The sequence below is a fragment of the Bufo gargarizans genome, chromosome 4 (genome assembly GCF_014858855.1).
Source record: "Bufo gargarizans isolate SCDJY-AF-19 chromosome 4, ASM1485885v1, whole genome shotgun sequence".
NCBI lineage: Eukaryota > Metazoa > Chordata > Amphibia > Anura > Bufonidae > Bufo > Bufo gargarizans.
This window is the reverse complement of record NC_058083.1, coordinates 442136087-442153020: the sequence shown is the minus strand read 5'-3', so window position 1 is coordinate 442153020 and position 16934 is coordinate 442136087. Positions and strand designations below refer to the sequence as shown.

The 16934-nt window shown below is 45.1% G+C and overlaps 1 protein-coding gene across 6 annotated transcripts in view; it reads right to left on the bottom strand.

Moving 5' to 3' along the window:
• Positions 1-16934, bottom strand: part of TIAM2 (TIAM Rac1 associated GEF 2) — a 441154-nt gene that overhangs the window by 61143 nt on the left and 363077 nt on the right. The window contains exon 1 of one of the 6 annotated variants that reach the window (XM_044289382.1): positions 748-873. The exons of the other annotated variants lie outside the window; for them this stretch is intronic. Within the exon in view, the coding sequence (XP_044145317.1) occupies positions 748-780 (33 nt within the window). The 5' untranslated portion in view covers positions 781-873. Of the gene's footprint in view, positions 1-747; positions 874-16934 lie in introns of those variants that run through there. 6 annotated transcript variants of the gene reach the window in all.

Sequence of the window (16934 nt, the reverse complement as noted above, 5' to 3'; positions counted from 1 at the left end):
TACAACACAAAAAAAGTATGGACACGTATCGTTATTTCTTACTAAATTTTCTTATCAATTCAGAATTGAATGTGCCAATTTGTGACAAAGGTGAAAAGAAAGCCCACAGTCCACATTTCCAGCACTGCTTCACACAATCCTGAATAAATCCGTATGGTACTTGACATTTACCACCTCTTATTAAAGCTGTTAAAAAGCTGCACGATTTAGATCTCAATGCTGAAGCTCTGACTCGTACCCCCTGCTTCACTTTTCATTTATCTTCACCAGGCTGAAATTGTTGGTTGCCCTTAGCAACTCAGTTAACTCTTTACTTGCTACTGGGTTCTCATTAACCGTATAAGCCCCTGACATGCAACCATTGAGGATTACAGACTACTCCTAAAAGTAAATACCCTGATCTCGAATCAGCTGCATTATACTATACATGGAGTTGCATTTCACTGCAAAAGGTAACATTTTTCAATTGACTTAAAAAAAAAAGTGCGGTCAAATAATCCTTATAACGAAAAAGACAAGTACAGCAACAGAGACAACAACCTCGATACGATTAGGTCTATGAATGCAGGAGTATAATGCCATCAGAAGAACATCAGGTCAAACCTTCATTAAATAAACGGATACACAATTTATACATAAACTGCATATAAACACTATATCAAAATGATGAGCGATGCAGTACATCTCACTGTCTCACGCACATAATAAATCACTTAAAACACAAACATTTGGCTCATCTTCACTTACTTGATATATTAGGCAAACCAAATCGGATTCCATGGACACAGAATAAGTGATCAGGTATACAGCTGTTGTATATGTGGTAAATGAGCAGTGGTCTCGCCGTGCTCTGAGATCATCCCAACTGGCTGCTTCTCCTAGCGCCACCAACCTCCCATTCATGGAAGAGCTCCTGACAGAGACTTGGGATCCTCACCCTCCCCAACCCCTTTCATTATAGCCTTGTCCGCACAACACTAGTGTTACTATACAAATGATCCGATCGCTGGCAGTCAGTAATAATTTACTGGAGAAAAGTACATTGCATAATTCAATGTACTGTAACACTGAAAGCCTCTGATTAACAGAAAACTGCAGCTCCAGAACAGCATGAACCAAATGTTCCTTTTTATCTTTTAGTCGGAGAAATAGCATCAGAGGGTTAACAAGCTGAATAGCTCTCACACATGCAGCAGCGTTGCTGTCGCTGCAGAGTTTGAGCCATAGATTGCGCTAGAAGCACATTTAGTTAAAATAAATAATCATTGACAGTAATGGGCACCTTCAGCAGAAAGCGCCCCATAAGTCACAGTTTTGTTAAATTGCAGAGCTGCTGATGACTGAAATACAGCTGCTGTTCAGTTCAAGAAAACCAGGTTTCATCCACAGTTTTTGACATAGGACCCTGACATCTCTACAAAAATATGTCTCATGACATCCTGGTTGTTACAAAATTTATGGTAACTATTACGGGCGAATGTCAAAGGTGTTAATGCCTAACCTTTTTTCTATAAGGTTAATGGACATGTCCCTCAACAGCCCCATCTGGCTATTAGATCTGTGTGGGTCAGTGGTCTCCAACCTGTGGCTCCCTACATGCCCTGACAGCAACACCCTAGGCTCTAATTTTGATCATTCATAACTACAGCATATTCCAAATGAGTAATCAACCTGCTGGCCATCTACTTAAAGGGTTTGTCCAGCCATATACTGATGACCCATCATCAGCATAGCAATAAACAATATGTAGAAACAGCACCACTCGATCTTTATTGATGTATCCAAAAAGATGCAACAGCCTCACCGATGACCTTGGATCCAACGGCCGCAATATATGGAAAAGTGCAGACGGTATCAGCAGCATCTCACATAATCGACTTTTATTTGGACTTCAAAGCAATAATACAAATGGCAACGTTTCAGCTGATACACAGCCTTTGTCATGCCTACTCACATTGAGTTACATACATACATACATTTATAATAAAAACAAGTGCGCCACCCCCATCCAGATTATCCAATTGCAGGCAATGGCACAGACTGACCAATGAGAATGCGTATTTACTTAGCCACTCTTTGGCCTAATTCACCTATATGTCTCACCTGAGTGTCCACCAATCATCCTAAAGGTCAACCCCATCATTGCACAACGTCTGTAATTGCTATGTATCAAATATAGAACAGAGCATCAATTGCCATGTTCAGCGTTCCTTACCGCTCAGTGCGCATGTATACCCAGCTTTCTAATCACTCACGTCATCAACTTTGGTCCCCGTAATGAGTCTGTGGGCAGTGGAGGACAGAGCAACGTGCTGCTCAGGGGCGGATCTTGACGGAGTATAGGCTGAGGGATGACAACTGATGTCTGACCCCTGACGGCTGAGAGAGAGCGGACACCTGATGGAGGATGTATTTTTTTTTTTACTGACGTCTGAGGGACAAGGGACTTTTGAGTTGGGGGGGGGGGGGGGGGGGAGTTTGGGCTGATGGAGTGGTGGATGATGTCTTGATGTCTGAGGATGTCCTAATATGTATGCCGTACACTACGAGTCCTCTCCTGTGGAGCGGTGGGCTAGTGTTATTACAAGTGCTCGTTCCATTCACTTGAATGGAGTACTTGTATTACACTGCACTTCAGAAACGACACACAGTGTAATGAACAGGAAGAAGCGCTGATTGGCAGGGGTACCGAGTGTCAGACCCACAACGATCAGATATTGTTGACCTATCCTGAGGACATCAATATATTATATATACAGTTGCAAGAAAAAGTATGTGAACCCTTTGGAATGATATGGATTTCTGCACAAATCGGTCATAAAATGTGATCTGATCTTCATCTAAGTCACAACAATAGACAATCACAGTCTGCTTAAACTGATAACACACAAATAATTAAATATTACCATGTTTTTATTGAACACACCATGTAAACATTCACAGTGGAGGTGGAAAAAGTATGTGAACCCCTAGACTAATGACATCTCCAAGAGCTAATTGGAGTGAGGTGTCAGCCAACTGGAGTCCAATCAATGAGATGAGATTGGAGCTGTTGGTTACAGCTGCCCTGCCCTATAAAAAAAAAAAAAAAAAAAAAAAAAAAAAAAAAAACACACACCAGTTCTGGGTTTGCTTTTCACAAGAAGCATTGCCTGATGTGAATGATGCCTCGCGCAAAAGAGCCCTCAGAAGACCTACAATTAAGAATTGTTGACTTGCATAAAGCTGGAAAGGGTTATAAAAGTATTGCCAAAAGCCTTGCTGTTCATCAGTCCACGGTAAGACAAATTGTCTATAAATGGAGACAGTTCAGAACTGCTGCTACTCTCCTTAGGAGTTGCCTTCCTGTAAAGAAGACTCCAAGAACACAGCACAGACTGCTCAATGAGGTGAAGAAGAATCTTAGCGTGTCAGCTAAAGACTTACAGAAGTCTCTGGCATATGCTAACAACCCTGATAGCGAATCTACGATACGTAAAACACTAAACAAGAATGGATTTCATGGGAGGATACCACAGAGGAAGCCACTGCTGTCCAATAAAAACATTGCTGCACGTTTACAGTTTGCACAAGAGCACCAGGATATTCCACAGCAGTACTGGCAAAATATTCTGTGGACAGATGAAACCAAAGTTGAGTTGTTTGGAAGAAACACACAACACTATGTCTGGAGAAAACGAGGCACAGGTCACCAACATCAAAACCTCATCCCAACTTTGAAGTATGGTGGTGGGAGCATCATGGTTTGGGGCTGCTTTGCTGCCTCAGGGCCTGGACGGATTGCTATCATCGAAGGAAAAATTAATTCCCAAGTTTATCAAGACATTTTGCAGGAGAACGTAAGGCCATCTGTCCACCAGCTGAAGCTCAACAGAAGATGGGTGTTGCAACAGGACAACGACCCAAAGCATAGAAGTAAATCAACAACAGAATGGCTTAAACAGAAGAAAGTATGCCTTCTGGAGTGGCCCAGTCAGATTCCTGACCTCAACCCAATTGAGATGCTGTGGCATGACCTTAAGAAAGCGATTAACACCAGACATCCCAAGAATATTGCTGAACTGAAACAGTTCTGTAAAGATGAATGGTCAAGAATTACTCCTGACCGTTGTGCATGTCTGATCTGCAACTACAGGAAACGTTTGGTTGAAGTTATTGCTGCCAAAGGAGGTTCAACCAGTTATTAAATCCAATGGTTCACATACTTTTTCCACCTGCACTGTGAATGTTCACATGGTGTGTTCAATAAAAACATGGTAACATTTAATTCTTTGTGTGTCATTAGTTTAAGCAGACTGTGATTGTCTATTGTTTGACGTAGATGAAGATCAGATCACATTTTATGACCAATTTGTGCAGAAATCCATATAATTCCAAAGGGTTCACATACTTTTTCTTGCAACTGTAATATATTAATATATATATATACACACACACACACACACACACACACATACAGTACAGACCAAATGTTTGGACACACCTTCTCATTCAAAGAGTTTTCTTTATTTTTATGACTATGAAAATTGTAGATCACACTGAAGGCATCAAAACTATGAATTAACACATGTGGAAGTATATACATAACAAAAAAGTGTGAAACAACTGAAAATATGTCATATTCTAGGTTCTTCAAAGTAGCCACCTTTTGCTTTGATTACTGCTTTGCACACTCTTGGCATTCTCTTGATGAGCTTCAAGAGGTAGTCACCTGAAATGGTTTTCACTTCATAGGTGTGCACTGTCAGGTTTAATAAGTGGGATTTCTTGCTTTATAAATGGGATCATCAGTTGCCTTGTGGAGAAGTAAGGTGGATGCACAGCTGATAGTCCTACTGAATAGACTGTTAGAATTTGTATTATGGCAAGAAAAAAATCAGCTAAGAAAAACGAGTTGCCATCATTACTTTAGAAAATGAAGGTCAGTCAGTCCGAAAAATTGGGGAAACTTTGAAAGTTCCAGGCTCCAGGCTGTGTAAGGGCTATTTGACCATGAAGGAGAGTGATGGGGTGCTGCGCCAGATGACCTGGGCTCCAGTCACCGGACATGAACCCAATCGAGATGGTTTGGGGTGAGCTGGACCGCAGAGTGAAGGCAAAAGGGCCCACAAGTGCTAAGCATCTCTGGGAACTCCTTCAAGACTGTTGGAAGACCATTTCAGGTGACTACTCTTGAAGCTCATCAAGAGAATGCCAAGAGTGTGCAAAGCAGTAATCAAAGCAAAAGGTGGCTACTTTAAAGAACCTACAATATTACATATTTTCAGTTGTTTCACACTTTTTTGTTATGTATATAATTCCACATGTGTTAATTCATAGTTTTGATGCCTTCAGTGTGAATCTACAATTTTCATAGTTATGAAAATAAAGAAAACTCTTTGAATGAGGTGTGTCCAAACTTTTGGTCTGTACTGTATATAATATATATATATATATATATATATATATATATATATATATACACACACACACACACACACACACATATATCTCTCTATCTATATCTATCTATCTATCTCGCAGGACAGCCCCTTTAAAGGGAACCTGTCACCTGTCCTATGTTGCCCTCAGTGTGGTATAGTGACAGACTGATTTCAGAGTTCTGTCACTTTCGTGCTGGCAGTCAGTACTTTTATAGTACAGACATGCTGAACCTTGAAGCATGCACCAGTCCTGAGCGGGAATTCAGTCCAATGAGACTGGTTATCCTTTCCTCATTCCCCAGGTTTCTTTCCTGTCACGCAAGGTCTAGAGGATTGAGGGGGCGAGGCCAGCAAGCCTCATCAAACTTATCTCTCCTGCTGTACTGGTGCGTGCTGCAAGGGTCGGCATGTCATAACTATGACTGCCAGCCAAAAGGTCACAGATTGCTAAAATCAGCGGACCAGTTAACACCCATACATTTAGGGCTCGTGCACACGGCCGTTGCTCGGCCGTTTCGTGGATTGGGGACTGCAATTTATGGTCACCAATGCACGGGCAACATCCGTCTGCACCGCTAAAAAGTAGTACATGCACTACTTTATTGTGGTGTGGAGGCACGGAGAGAAACCCCACAGGAGCACTCCGTAGTGTTTCTGTGGGGTTCCGTGCCTCCGTTCAACACCAGACTTTCCGGATTGCGGACCCATTCAAGTGAAGGTGCAAAACGGTTGGGGCCTGTATATTGCGGACCACAATATTGGCCCAGCTGTACATTTGTGTGCATGAGCCCTTATGTATAGATGTGTCAGCTGTCTTTTCTCTTGCCCTTGATGGAGCTTTTCAGACTTTTTCCAGTAAATCCTGCAGAACACAAAATTACTTTGCAAAAAAAGTGGGAATGATGCCCAGAGCAGCAGAACAGGCTAATTTTTCTGAGGGTAGAAGAAAGCAGATAGCTAATTAATGCTATGGACAACTCCTCCATTTTACCCTTGGCCTAGTTTTCATACAGTGAGGAACAGAAGTATTTGAACACCCTGCGATTTAGCAAGTTCTCCCACTTAGAAATCATGGAGGGGTCTAAAATACACATTCTCAGACAGAATAAAAAATTAAAATTTAAATTTAAGGAAATCACATTGTATGATTTTTAAAGGAAGGTTCCCCTGCTCCAGTCATCACATGTCCAGGTCCGTTTGAAGTTTGCCAATGACAATCTGGATGATCAAGAGGAGGCATGGGAGAAAGTCATGTGGTCAGATGAGACCAAAGTAGAACTTTTTGGTCTAAACTTCACTCATCGTGCTTGGAGGAAAAAGGACGATGAGTTGCATTCCAAGAACACCATCCCTACTGTGAAGCAAGGCCGGTTCTAGGTGAAATGGGGCCCTGGGGTGAAAAACAATAAGGACCCCCCCCCCCTCCCTCATGACACTTGACTTTTACAGAAGAAACTGTATATTGTGTGGCACAGTTTATGCTATATGTGTATAACAAACATTTCATATGAAAAATTACAATTACTTGGCTTGACCCTTGGGAATCTCGGACACCACTTCCACACTTTGGCCGGGGGCTTGGCGGAGCTGATGTGTTTTATCCTAATGAGAAAGATTTCATAATAAGGATTTGGAGAAGGGGCAGAGGGATAGCTGGTGCTGCTACTAGGGGGTCAAACCATGAGGGAGTAATAAAGCCCACCATAATGCCCCCCCAGTATTATTAATTCTCCTTATAATGTGCCAGTGCAAAAAATACCCCCTTGTAATGCCCCCAGTTGAGCTAATGTCCCTATAGTGCCCCCATAATGTGCCAGTATAAAATCCCCTTATATAGTGCCCCCAGTAAATGCCCCCATAGTGCTCCTCTCCCCCCTCCCTCCTAGTGCCCCCCATAATGTACCAGTATAAAATGCCCCTTATATAGTGCCCCAGTTGATTCCCTCAGTGTCCCCCTAAATTTTTAAGTATAAAATACCCCTTCTCAGTGCCCCCGTAGATGACCTCATAGTACTCCTCTCCCACCTTCACCATAGTACCCACCATAATGTGTCCCAGTATAAAATGCCCCTATACAGAGCCCCCATATAAAATATCCGTTCTTTCTGGCCTCAGTAGATGCCCCTATAGTGCCCAACAATAATGTGCCAGTAAGAAGTGCCCCCATAGATGTCCCCCAATAATGTGCCAGTAGCCAGAGCCCCCCCCCCCTATCATGTGCCAGTAGCCAGAGCCCCCCCCCCTATCATGTGTCAGTAGCCATAGGGTCCCCCCCTATCATGTGCCAGTAGCCATAGGGCCCCCCCCCTATCATGTGCCAGTAGCCATAGGATCCCCTCCTATCATGTGCCAATAGCCATAGGGTCCCCCCTATAATGTGACAACAAGTCCAGCAGTGATACCCTATTATACAAAAGGATAGCTAAAGTTTAATGAGAATAAAGAACTAACCTATATAGTTACCCAGGTGGGCCCACACTGGGCTGGGTGAGCTGAGTAAGGGGTGGGGGAAGGTGTCCCTAAAACTACTACCCTACTCTACACCTCTGCCCAGGGACGTTCCCTGGTGGTGGGGACTCCCTGTCCTTGAGCCTAGCCTCGCCTCCTGTCTAGCCCTGGAATGGTGACAGGTGGTGAAACGCTAGTATCAGAGTGGCCCACCAATGGATACCTAATAAATGCACAGACACATAGAAAAAGGTGCCCACTGTATACAACCCTTGTGACGATGGGCCAGGAGGTACAGGGTACACCAAGTATATAAAAAACACACGCAGACAGAAACACGCACACTAGTACGATAGTACAGGATAATGAACCAAACCCCGACGCGTTTCACCCATAAAGTGGGATCATCAGGGGGTAATAAAGGGTAGATATGTCATGATATTACGTTAGATAGTAATGCGTAATATAATATATTGCGTTAAATGATATTGCGTGATGGAATCAGACCCAACCTTCATATAGAGGTAAATAGATAAATCAATGCCGAATGGCAGAGTACATACGGTCACTTGGCAGTAAACTGAGCGGTTGAGGATCATACGATGGACACACTATATACGGACCTCTTGGTCACAGAGGGCAACTCGTCACAGTGCGATGGACTGTGAGAGTGATCCTCACAGGGCATAAAGAATGGTCGCCCCACGCATCACCCAGGTCAACTAATTTGAATATAGCTGAAAAGATCAGTTCCTGCCAGCGTCAGGATGTAGCTCCTACATTACAGGATTGTTGACCATATAAGACATAAAGTCGCCATCCAGCTGAGGTCTGTCTGAATCAGGGTCTAATACGATATAATGTGCCAATAGCCATAGGGTCCCCCCTATAATGTGCCAATAGCCATAGGGTCCCCCCCTATAATGTGCCAATAGCCAGAGCCCCCCATAAACATGTGTCAGTAGACATAGGCCCCCCTATAATGTGCCAGTAGCCATAGGGCCCCCCATATCATGTCCTAGTAGCCATGGCCCCCCCTCGATCATGTGCCAGTAGCCATCAGTATTGACAACAAAACAAAATAAAACAAAAAACGTATACTTACCTCCTTGGCAGCGATGTGATGCAGGCCTTTTCCGGCCTGTGTCCCGCGCTGTACAGCTCAGGTCTTAGGCGGCGCAATGGCATCATCGCCTCCGATAGGCTGCAGGCACTAGGCCTGCAGCCTATCAGAGGAAGGTGAAGGGACACACCTCTCTCTCCCCTGCCCTGCTGCAGAGCCATCTGTATCTCTGTCCTGAGGACGGCGATACAGATGACTGGAGATGAGCGCTTCCACAATGGAAGCGCTCATCTCTGTGTGATTGTCACTGTCCTTCCTATAGTTAGTTGCGGGCTGGCGCGGGGGGGGGGGGGGGGCCCTAAGGACTCGGGGGCAATTGCCCTCCTTGCCTCTATGGAAGCGCCGTACAGGACGACAGCACTGTATTAAAGAGAGGATAAATGGGGCCGTTTATTGTGAGATTTTGAGCAACAACCTCCTTCCCTCAGTCAGAGCATTGAAGATGGGTCATGGCTGGGTCTTCCAACATGACAACGACCCAAAGCACACAGCCAGGATAACCAAGGAGTGGCTCCGTAAGAAGCATATCAAGGTTCTGGAGTGGCCTAGCCAGTCTCCAGACCTAAATCCAATAGAACATCTTTGGAGGGAGCTGAAACTCCGTGTTGCTCAGTGATAGCCCCAAAACCTGACAGATCTAGAGGAGATCTGTGTGGAGGAGTAGGCCAAAATCCCTTTTGCAGTGTGTGCAAACCTGGTCAAGAACTACAGGAAACGTTTGACCTCTGTAATTGCAAACAAATGCTTCTGTACCAAATATTAACACTGATTTTCTCAGGTGTTCAAATACGTATGTTCAGCAGTGCAAGACAAACAAATTCAAAAAAATAAATAAAAATAAAATAAAATCATACAATATGATTTCCTGGATTTTTTATTCTGTCTCTCAGAGTGGGAATGCACCTACAATGTCTCTCTAAGAGGGAAAACTGGATAAGGCCTCATGCACACAAATCGCAGGGTGTTCTCAAATACTTCTGTAGATCTCTGCAGTTGTTAACTTACTGGTGCACATTTATCAAGCTCACCTGTTTTTGGCCATAAAATTAGAACGGTGTATTTAATTTGTCTGTCTTTTGCTGAGTATTTAGTAAAAGTCGCACAGCAGTTGATGAATTAGACTAGGCATATTTTTCTTAGGCCTCATGCACACGACGGTATGCATTTTGCGGTCTGCAAAAAACGGATCCGCAAAAAAATACAGATGCCGTCCATGTGCACTCCGTATTTTGTGGAACGGGACACCTGGCCCATAATAGAACAGTACTATCCTTGTCAGTAATGTGGACAACTATAGGACATGTTCTATTTTTTGGCGGACCCATTGAAATGTACGGAAAAATAAAACGGACACTGAAAGAAAATACGTTCATGTGCATGAGGCCTTAGTCTGACCTCTGGTGGTTGCTTTTTAGTTAGGTTCATATTCACTTAGACTGGTCTAACTCATTTGGACATAAAAAGTCGCATCTTTGAAGACAAAATTCACAGGTCTCTCGGAAAGTGCGACTGTTAATTTTTTTTAAAAAGTCGCCCTTCACCACTCAAAACATATAAAGAAAAAGTTCCCCAGCCCTGGGGTGGAGTAGAAATTAGACAAGAAGAAAGGCGCACCTACATAAATAGGTCAGGAAAAGTTGCATCAGTTAGAAAACGTCTGAATTACATAGTAACTTAGTTTATAAGGCTGAAAAAAAGACATCTGTCCATCCAGTTCAGCTGGTTATCCTGCAAGTTGAATTAGTCTTAAAAAAATAAATACAATTTAAACATAGTCGAACAAGGCGCAAAAGCCTCCAAAACAGGAGCATTTTTTGGGACTAAAAACAGGCGCAAGCACTTTAGTAAATGCACCCACTGTGATGTCTTACTGAGAACTGAGATCCCACTGCAAATACTCAAACGTGGGGGGATATTTATGATGAGGGTAATTTTTTAATTCTGTGGGAATATGGGAAGTCATAATTTGCAACAAATTTACTAAATGCTGCATGATGTTTGCTAAATTTAGTGCATCCTAAATCTAAGGCTTCTTTTACAATGTTGTTAGTAGTTCCAGCAATCTGCTGTGGCTTTTGTTGGGCCGAATCCCAGCATATTTCCCCAGTTACCGGACCCCATTAGGCCCCTTTCAGACTAGCGAGAGTCTCGCTGCGGACTCGCAGAGAGGCACCCATCCTGAACTCCAGAGCACTGCCGGGGTCACATAGCCTTATATTGATTTACGATGCCATGTAACTCTTAGGCCCCTTTCACACGGGCATGTTTTCCACGCAGGTAAAATGCGTGAGGGTGAAAGCATTGCACCTGCACTGAATCCGGAACCATTCATTTCTATGGGGCTGTGCAAATGAGCGGGATTTTCACACATCACTTGTGCGTTGCGTGAAAATCGCAGCATGCTCTATATTGTGCTTTTTTCACCGAACGCAGGCCCCATAGAAGTGAATGGGGCTGCGTGAAAATCGCAAGCAAGTGCAGATGCGGTGCGATTTTCACACATGGTTGCTAGGCGACGATCGGAATGGGGACCAGAAATGTATTATTTTCCCTTATAACATGGTTATGAGGGAAAAATAATATCATTCTTCATACAGAATGCTAAGTAAATTAGGGATGGAGGGGTTAAAATAATAAAAATTAAACTCCCCTCATCGACTTGTTCACGCAGCCCGGCTTATCTTCTTTCTTCTTCTTTGAGGACCTGGAAGAAAAAGGACCTTTGGTGACGTCACTGTGTTTATCACATGGTGATGGCCCAGGTGATGAGCGCAGTGACGTCACCAAAGGTCCTTTTCACCCAGGTCCTCAAGAAGAAGAAAGAAGACAAGCCAGGATGCGCTAACAAGTCGATGAGGGGAGTTAAAATTTTTATTTTTTAACCCCTCCATCCCTAATTTACTTAGAATTCTGTATGACGAATGCTATTATTTTCCCTTATAAACATGTTATAAGGGAAAATAATAAAATTTACACAACACAGATCCCAAACTTCTGTGAAGAAGTCCGGGTTCGGGTCTGGGTACCAAACATGCCGATTTTTCTCCCGCGCGTGCAAAACGCATTAAAACTCATTTTCCCGCGAAGCACCTACATCCTAGCCGGCCCTCACACGCGACACCCGTGTGAAAGAGGCCTTACAGTTCTGGAATTTATTGGATAACACTGACAGCATTATGTCAGTGTTAGGCTACATGCACACAACCGGTGTGTTTTGCGGTCCGCAAATTGCAGATACGAAAAACACGGATGGCGTCTGTGTGCGTTCCGCAATTTGCGGAACAGCACGGGCAGCCATTAATATAACTGCCTATTCTTGTCCGCAAAACGGACAAGAATAGGACAGGTTATATATTTTTTGCGGACCACGGAACGTAGTAACGGATGTGGACAGCACATTGAAGTGAATGGGTCCGCAAAATGGGTCCACAAAAACTGTGGCTTGGATGCGGACCAAAACAACGGTCGTGTGCATGAGGCCTTATCCAGTACATTCCAGAACTGTAGGAGTTACATAGCATCAGGGGTGTCGCTAGGGCTTTTTATCCGGGGCCAAGGCCCTGAATCAAACTACCACTGCCCCGAACCTCGGGAGACTGGTGGTGACTGGCTGCAGTGCTGTACACTGCAATATTACATCTATTAAGGCAGCTACTCGGCTTACATCAGCTGCACCATGACATCCGATTCCTGGGCTGGCTCAGCTGACTTAGGCCTTTTTTTATACGGTCCGCAGGTCCGTGACCGTTTTTTTTTTTTTCAATGGGGACGGATCCGTTTGACGTTGACACAATATGGTGCAATTGCAAACGGATCCGTCCCCATTGACTTTCAATGTCAACTCTGGAGTCTCTTTTATACCATCGGATCGGATTTTCTCCAATTCGATGGTATATTTTAACTTGAAGCGTCCCCATCACCATGGGAACGCCTCTATGTTAGAATATACTGTCGGATATGAGTTACATCATGAAAACTCATATCCGACAGTATATTCTAACACAGAGGCGTTCCCATGGTGATGGGGATGCTTCTAGTTAGAATATACTACAAACTGTGTACATGACTGCCCCCTGCTGCCTGGCAGCACCCGATCTCTTACAGGGGGCCGTGATCAGCACAATTAACCCCTCAGGTGCCCCCCTCCCTCCCTTTATTGCATTAATAACATTGGTGGCAGTGTGCAGCCTCCCCCGGCCCCCCCTCCCTCCCTCTATTGCATTAATAACATTGGTGGCAGTGTGCGGCCTCCCCTCTCCCCGATCATTGGTGGCAGCGGAGTTCCGATCAGAGTCCCAGTTTAATCGCTGGGGCTCCGATCGGTTACCATGGCAACCAGGACGCTACTGCAGTCCTGGTTGCCATGGTTACTTGGCAATAGAAGCATCATACTTACCTGCTGGCTGCTGCGATGTCTGTGTCCGGCCGGGAGCTACCCCTACTGGTAAGTGACAGGTCTGTGCGGCGCATTGCTGTCACTTACCAGTAGGCGGACTGGTCGGACACAGACATCGCAGCAGCCAGCAGGTAAGTATGATGCTTCTACTATTGCTAAATAACCATGGAAACCAGGACCGCAGTAGCGTTCTGGTTGCCATGGTTACCGATCGGAGCCCCAGCGATTAAACTGGGACTCCGCTGCCACCAATGATCGGGAACGGGAGGGGGGGGGGGGGAGAAGGGAGGCCGCACACTGCCACCAATGTAATTAATGCAATAGAGGGAGGGAGGGGGGGCCAGGGGAGGCCGCACACTGCCACCAATGTTATTAATGCAATAGAGGGAGGAAGGGGGGGCCGGGGGAGGCCGCACACTGTGCCACCAACGTATTAATACAATAGAGGGAGGAAGGGGGGGGGGCGCACACTGTGCCACCAGTCTGCCCCCTGCTGCCTGGCAGCCCCGGATCTTTTACAGGGGGCTATGATACGCACAATTAACCCCTTCAGGTGCAGCACCTGAGGGGTTAATTGTACGGATCACAGCCCCCTGTAAGAGATCGGGTGCTGCCAGGCTCTGAAAAAGCTTTTATGCAGACGGATCTTCGGATCCGTCTGTATGAAAGTAACCTACGGCCACAGATCACGGACACGGATGCCAATCTTGTGTGCATCCGTGTTCTTTCACGGACCCATTGACTTGAATGGGTCCGTGACCCGTTGACCGTCCAAAAAATAGGACAGGTCATATTTTTTTGACGGACAGGATACACGGATCACGGTCTCAGCTGCAAAACGGTGCATTTTCCGATTTTTCCACGGACCCATTGAAAGTCAATGGGTCTGCGAAAAAAAAAAAAAAAGGAAAACGGCACAATGGCCACGGATGCACACAACGGTCGTGTGCATGAGGCCTTACTCACACAGCCGTGTGTCGGCGGCGCCAGCGCAATACCGCTGCGCTAAGTACGGCAGCGATGACTGCAGTGGATCTTCTAATCTGATTGGCTGCTGGCTCCACCTCACTTCTCCTCTTACTGGTTATCCTGTGGGTGCACAGGAAGTCAGGCTGGCTCGGCTGCTACTCACTCGTCTTATCAGTACTGGCCTGGCAGCAAGTGAGGCTCAGCTCAGCAATAGCCTGAGACAGAGTGCAAGCTGTGCAGCCTTGGCTTTTACCAAAACGTTTTTAGGGACCCACAAGAACAGCAGCAGCAGTGGCAGTGCAGCAGGAATATAGAGGTGTGTTGTGTTGGCAAGACTCAGTAACACAACAGAACAGGCAGTGTAACAAAAGCTCCCAGTCATAAAGAGGCAGTGTCCCAAGGCCTGAGTGTGTCAGGAAACCAACAGGCAGAAAGAAGTTGCCTGGGCTAGAGGGAGTGATGTTATTTACATGCGACTGTATGTTGGAGGGGGCTCTAGATAGAGAGGGATGTTCTTTACATGGGACTGTATGGTGGAGGGAGGAATATAACTACAGGAGGCAATGCAAATCCAGGGAACATTATAGGCATCCTTATTACTACTGGGGGCTCTATAGGAGGGACTTATAGATCTGCCTTATTTCTACTAAGAGTACTGTGGGGGGCCTTATTACTACTGAGGGGTCTTTAGAGAGCTTTATTACCACTGGGGGAACAATAGGGAGACTTATTTGTACTGGGGGCTCTGTGAGGGCATTATTAATACTGGAGGGCTCTTCTACTAATGTGGGCACTCTTGGGGAGCATTATCATGGTTGGGGGCACTGTAGGGGGCAGTATTACTAATGGGGACACTCTTGGGGAGCATTACTAATGTGGGCATTTTAGAAGGGAATTACTATTGGTGGGACCATGAGGAGCACTATTACTATGGGGGGGGGGGGGTCTATCTGTATGGCAGTTATTTTTCTTCAGGATAGTATTTGGGGGTATTGGGGAGCACAGTGAGCAGCAGAATAACTCTGTGGGGACTCCAGGATGGGGGATGATGACAGAAAAGTGATGAAGCTAAGATGTCTGTGTGTCACACTCTGCAGAGACGAGGAGTGGCTGAAAGAAGTTGTACAGACCAAATGGAGAAGATGATGACAGAGAAAATCTACATTGGAGGAGACGTCACCTGGAGGGTGGGGACTTAGAGAATTAGGCCATATTCATTGGGACCCGGATCTTTTTCGTCCCTAGCAACCCCCCTGTATAGCATTATACCGATTTATGATGCTATGTGACACCGGCAGTGCTGGAAGCTCAGGCCGGGTACCTCGCTGCAGTTTGCAGCGAGGGACACGCGCGTCTCACAGGGGCCTTATAGGGATCAGAGGCATTCCAGTAACATCTGGCAATACCGGATCCTGAGAACTCCAGCATATTGCACTCTGAAATACTAACGGCAGTGTGAAACTAAACTTATGCCTCATTCACACTATAATAGGCAGGGGGCAGAGCTCCAGTGGCAGTCAATGGGGACGGGGCGGCAGTCCAGGGGTACACGTGAACTAGCAGCAGGACGGATCCGACAGGCTGCTCAACCACCGGAACAACCTGCCAGACTCCCCTGCCGCTAATGTGAAAGTACTCTTAGGCTGAGTTCACATCGCCGTTTAGCTTTCCGTACTTCTACGGCATCAAAAGGACAGAAAAAAATAAAATAAAAATAAATGTATCCGTTATTTTGAGCATCAGTTTGCACTAAAAATAACTGAGCATCAGTCATGATCAGTTAATTTCAGTGCAGACTGATGCTAACTGAGCCATTTTTGTTATTTTCCTGTCCTTTTGATGGATCAGAAGAACGGAAAGCTAAATGGTGATGTGAACCCAGCCTTACTGGGGTAACGATTGAGAGTTTTTGCAATGGTTCAAAAAGCTGGCTTAAAATCAGCTTGACAGTCTAACCATGCCAATTTCCCACCCACTATTCAAAACTTGAGTGAATGGTGTAAAAATTCAAAATGTCAGTTTTTTTTGTGCGCAAAGCACTATTTTGTGACTCTTTGAAGCTGGAGTGCGGTGCTTGAAAAATTCCCCAAATGTTTTCCATTTCTCACCAGCTAAGGCTATTTTCACACTAGCATTAATATTTTCCGGTATTGAGATCCGTCATAGGGTCTCAATATCGTTAAAAACGCTTCCGTTTTGTCCCCATTCATTGTCAATGGGGACAAAATGTAACTGAAAAGAACGGAGAGCTCCAAAATGCATTGCATTCCGTTCTTATACCGCTGTGGTTTGCTTTCCGTCCTGGGATGTGGAGCAAGATGGATCCGCCATGACCCACAGTGGAAGTCTTTGTGTCAGAGAAAACGGATCTGTCCCCAATCTGACATAATAGAAAACAGATCCGTCCCCCATGGAGTTCACAACGGATCCGTCATGGGTATGTTACAGATAATACAGCCGGATCCGTTCATAACCAATGCAGTTGGTTGTATTATCAGTAACGGAAGCGTTTTTTGCTGAACCTTGCCGGATCCAGCAAAAACGCAATTGTGAAAGTAGCCTAACAACTTTTTAA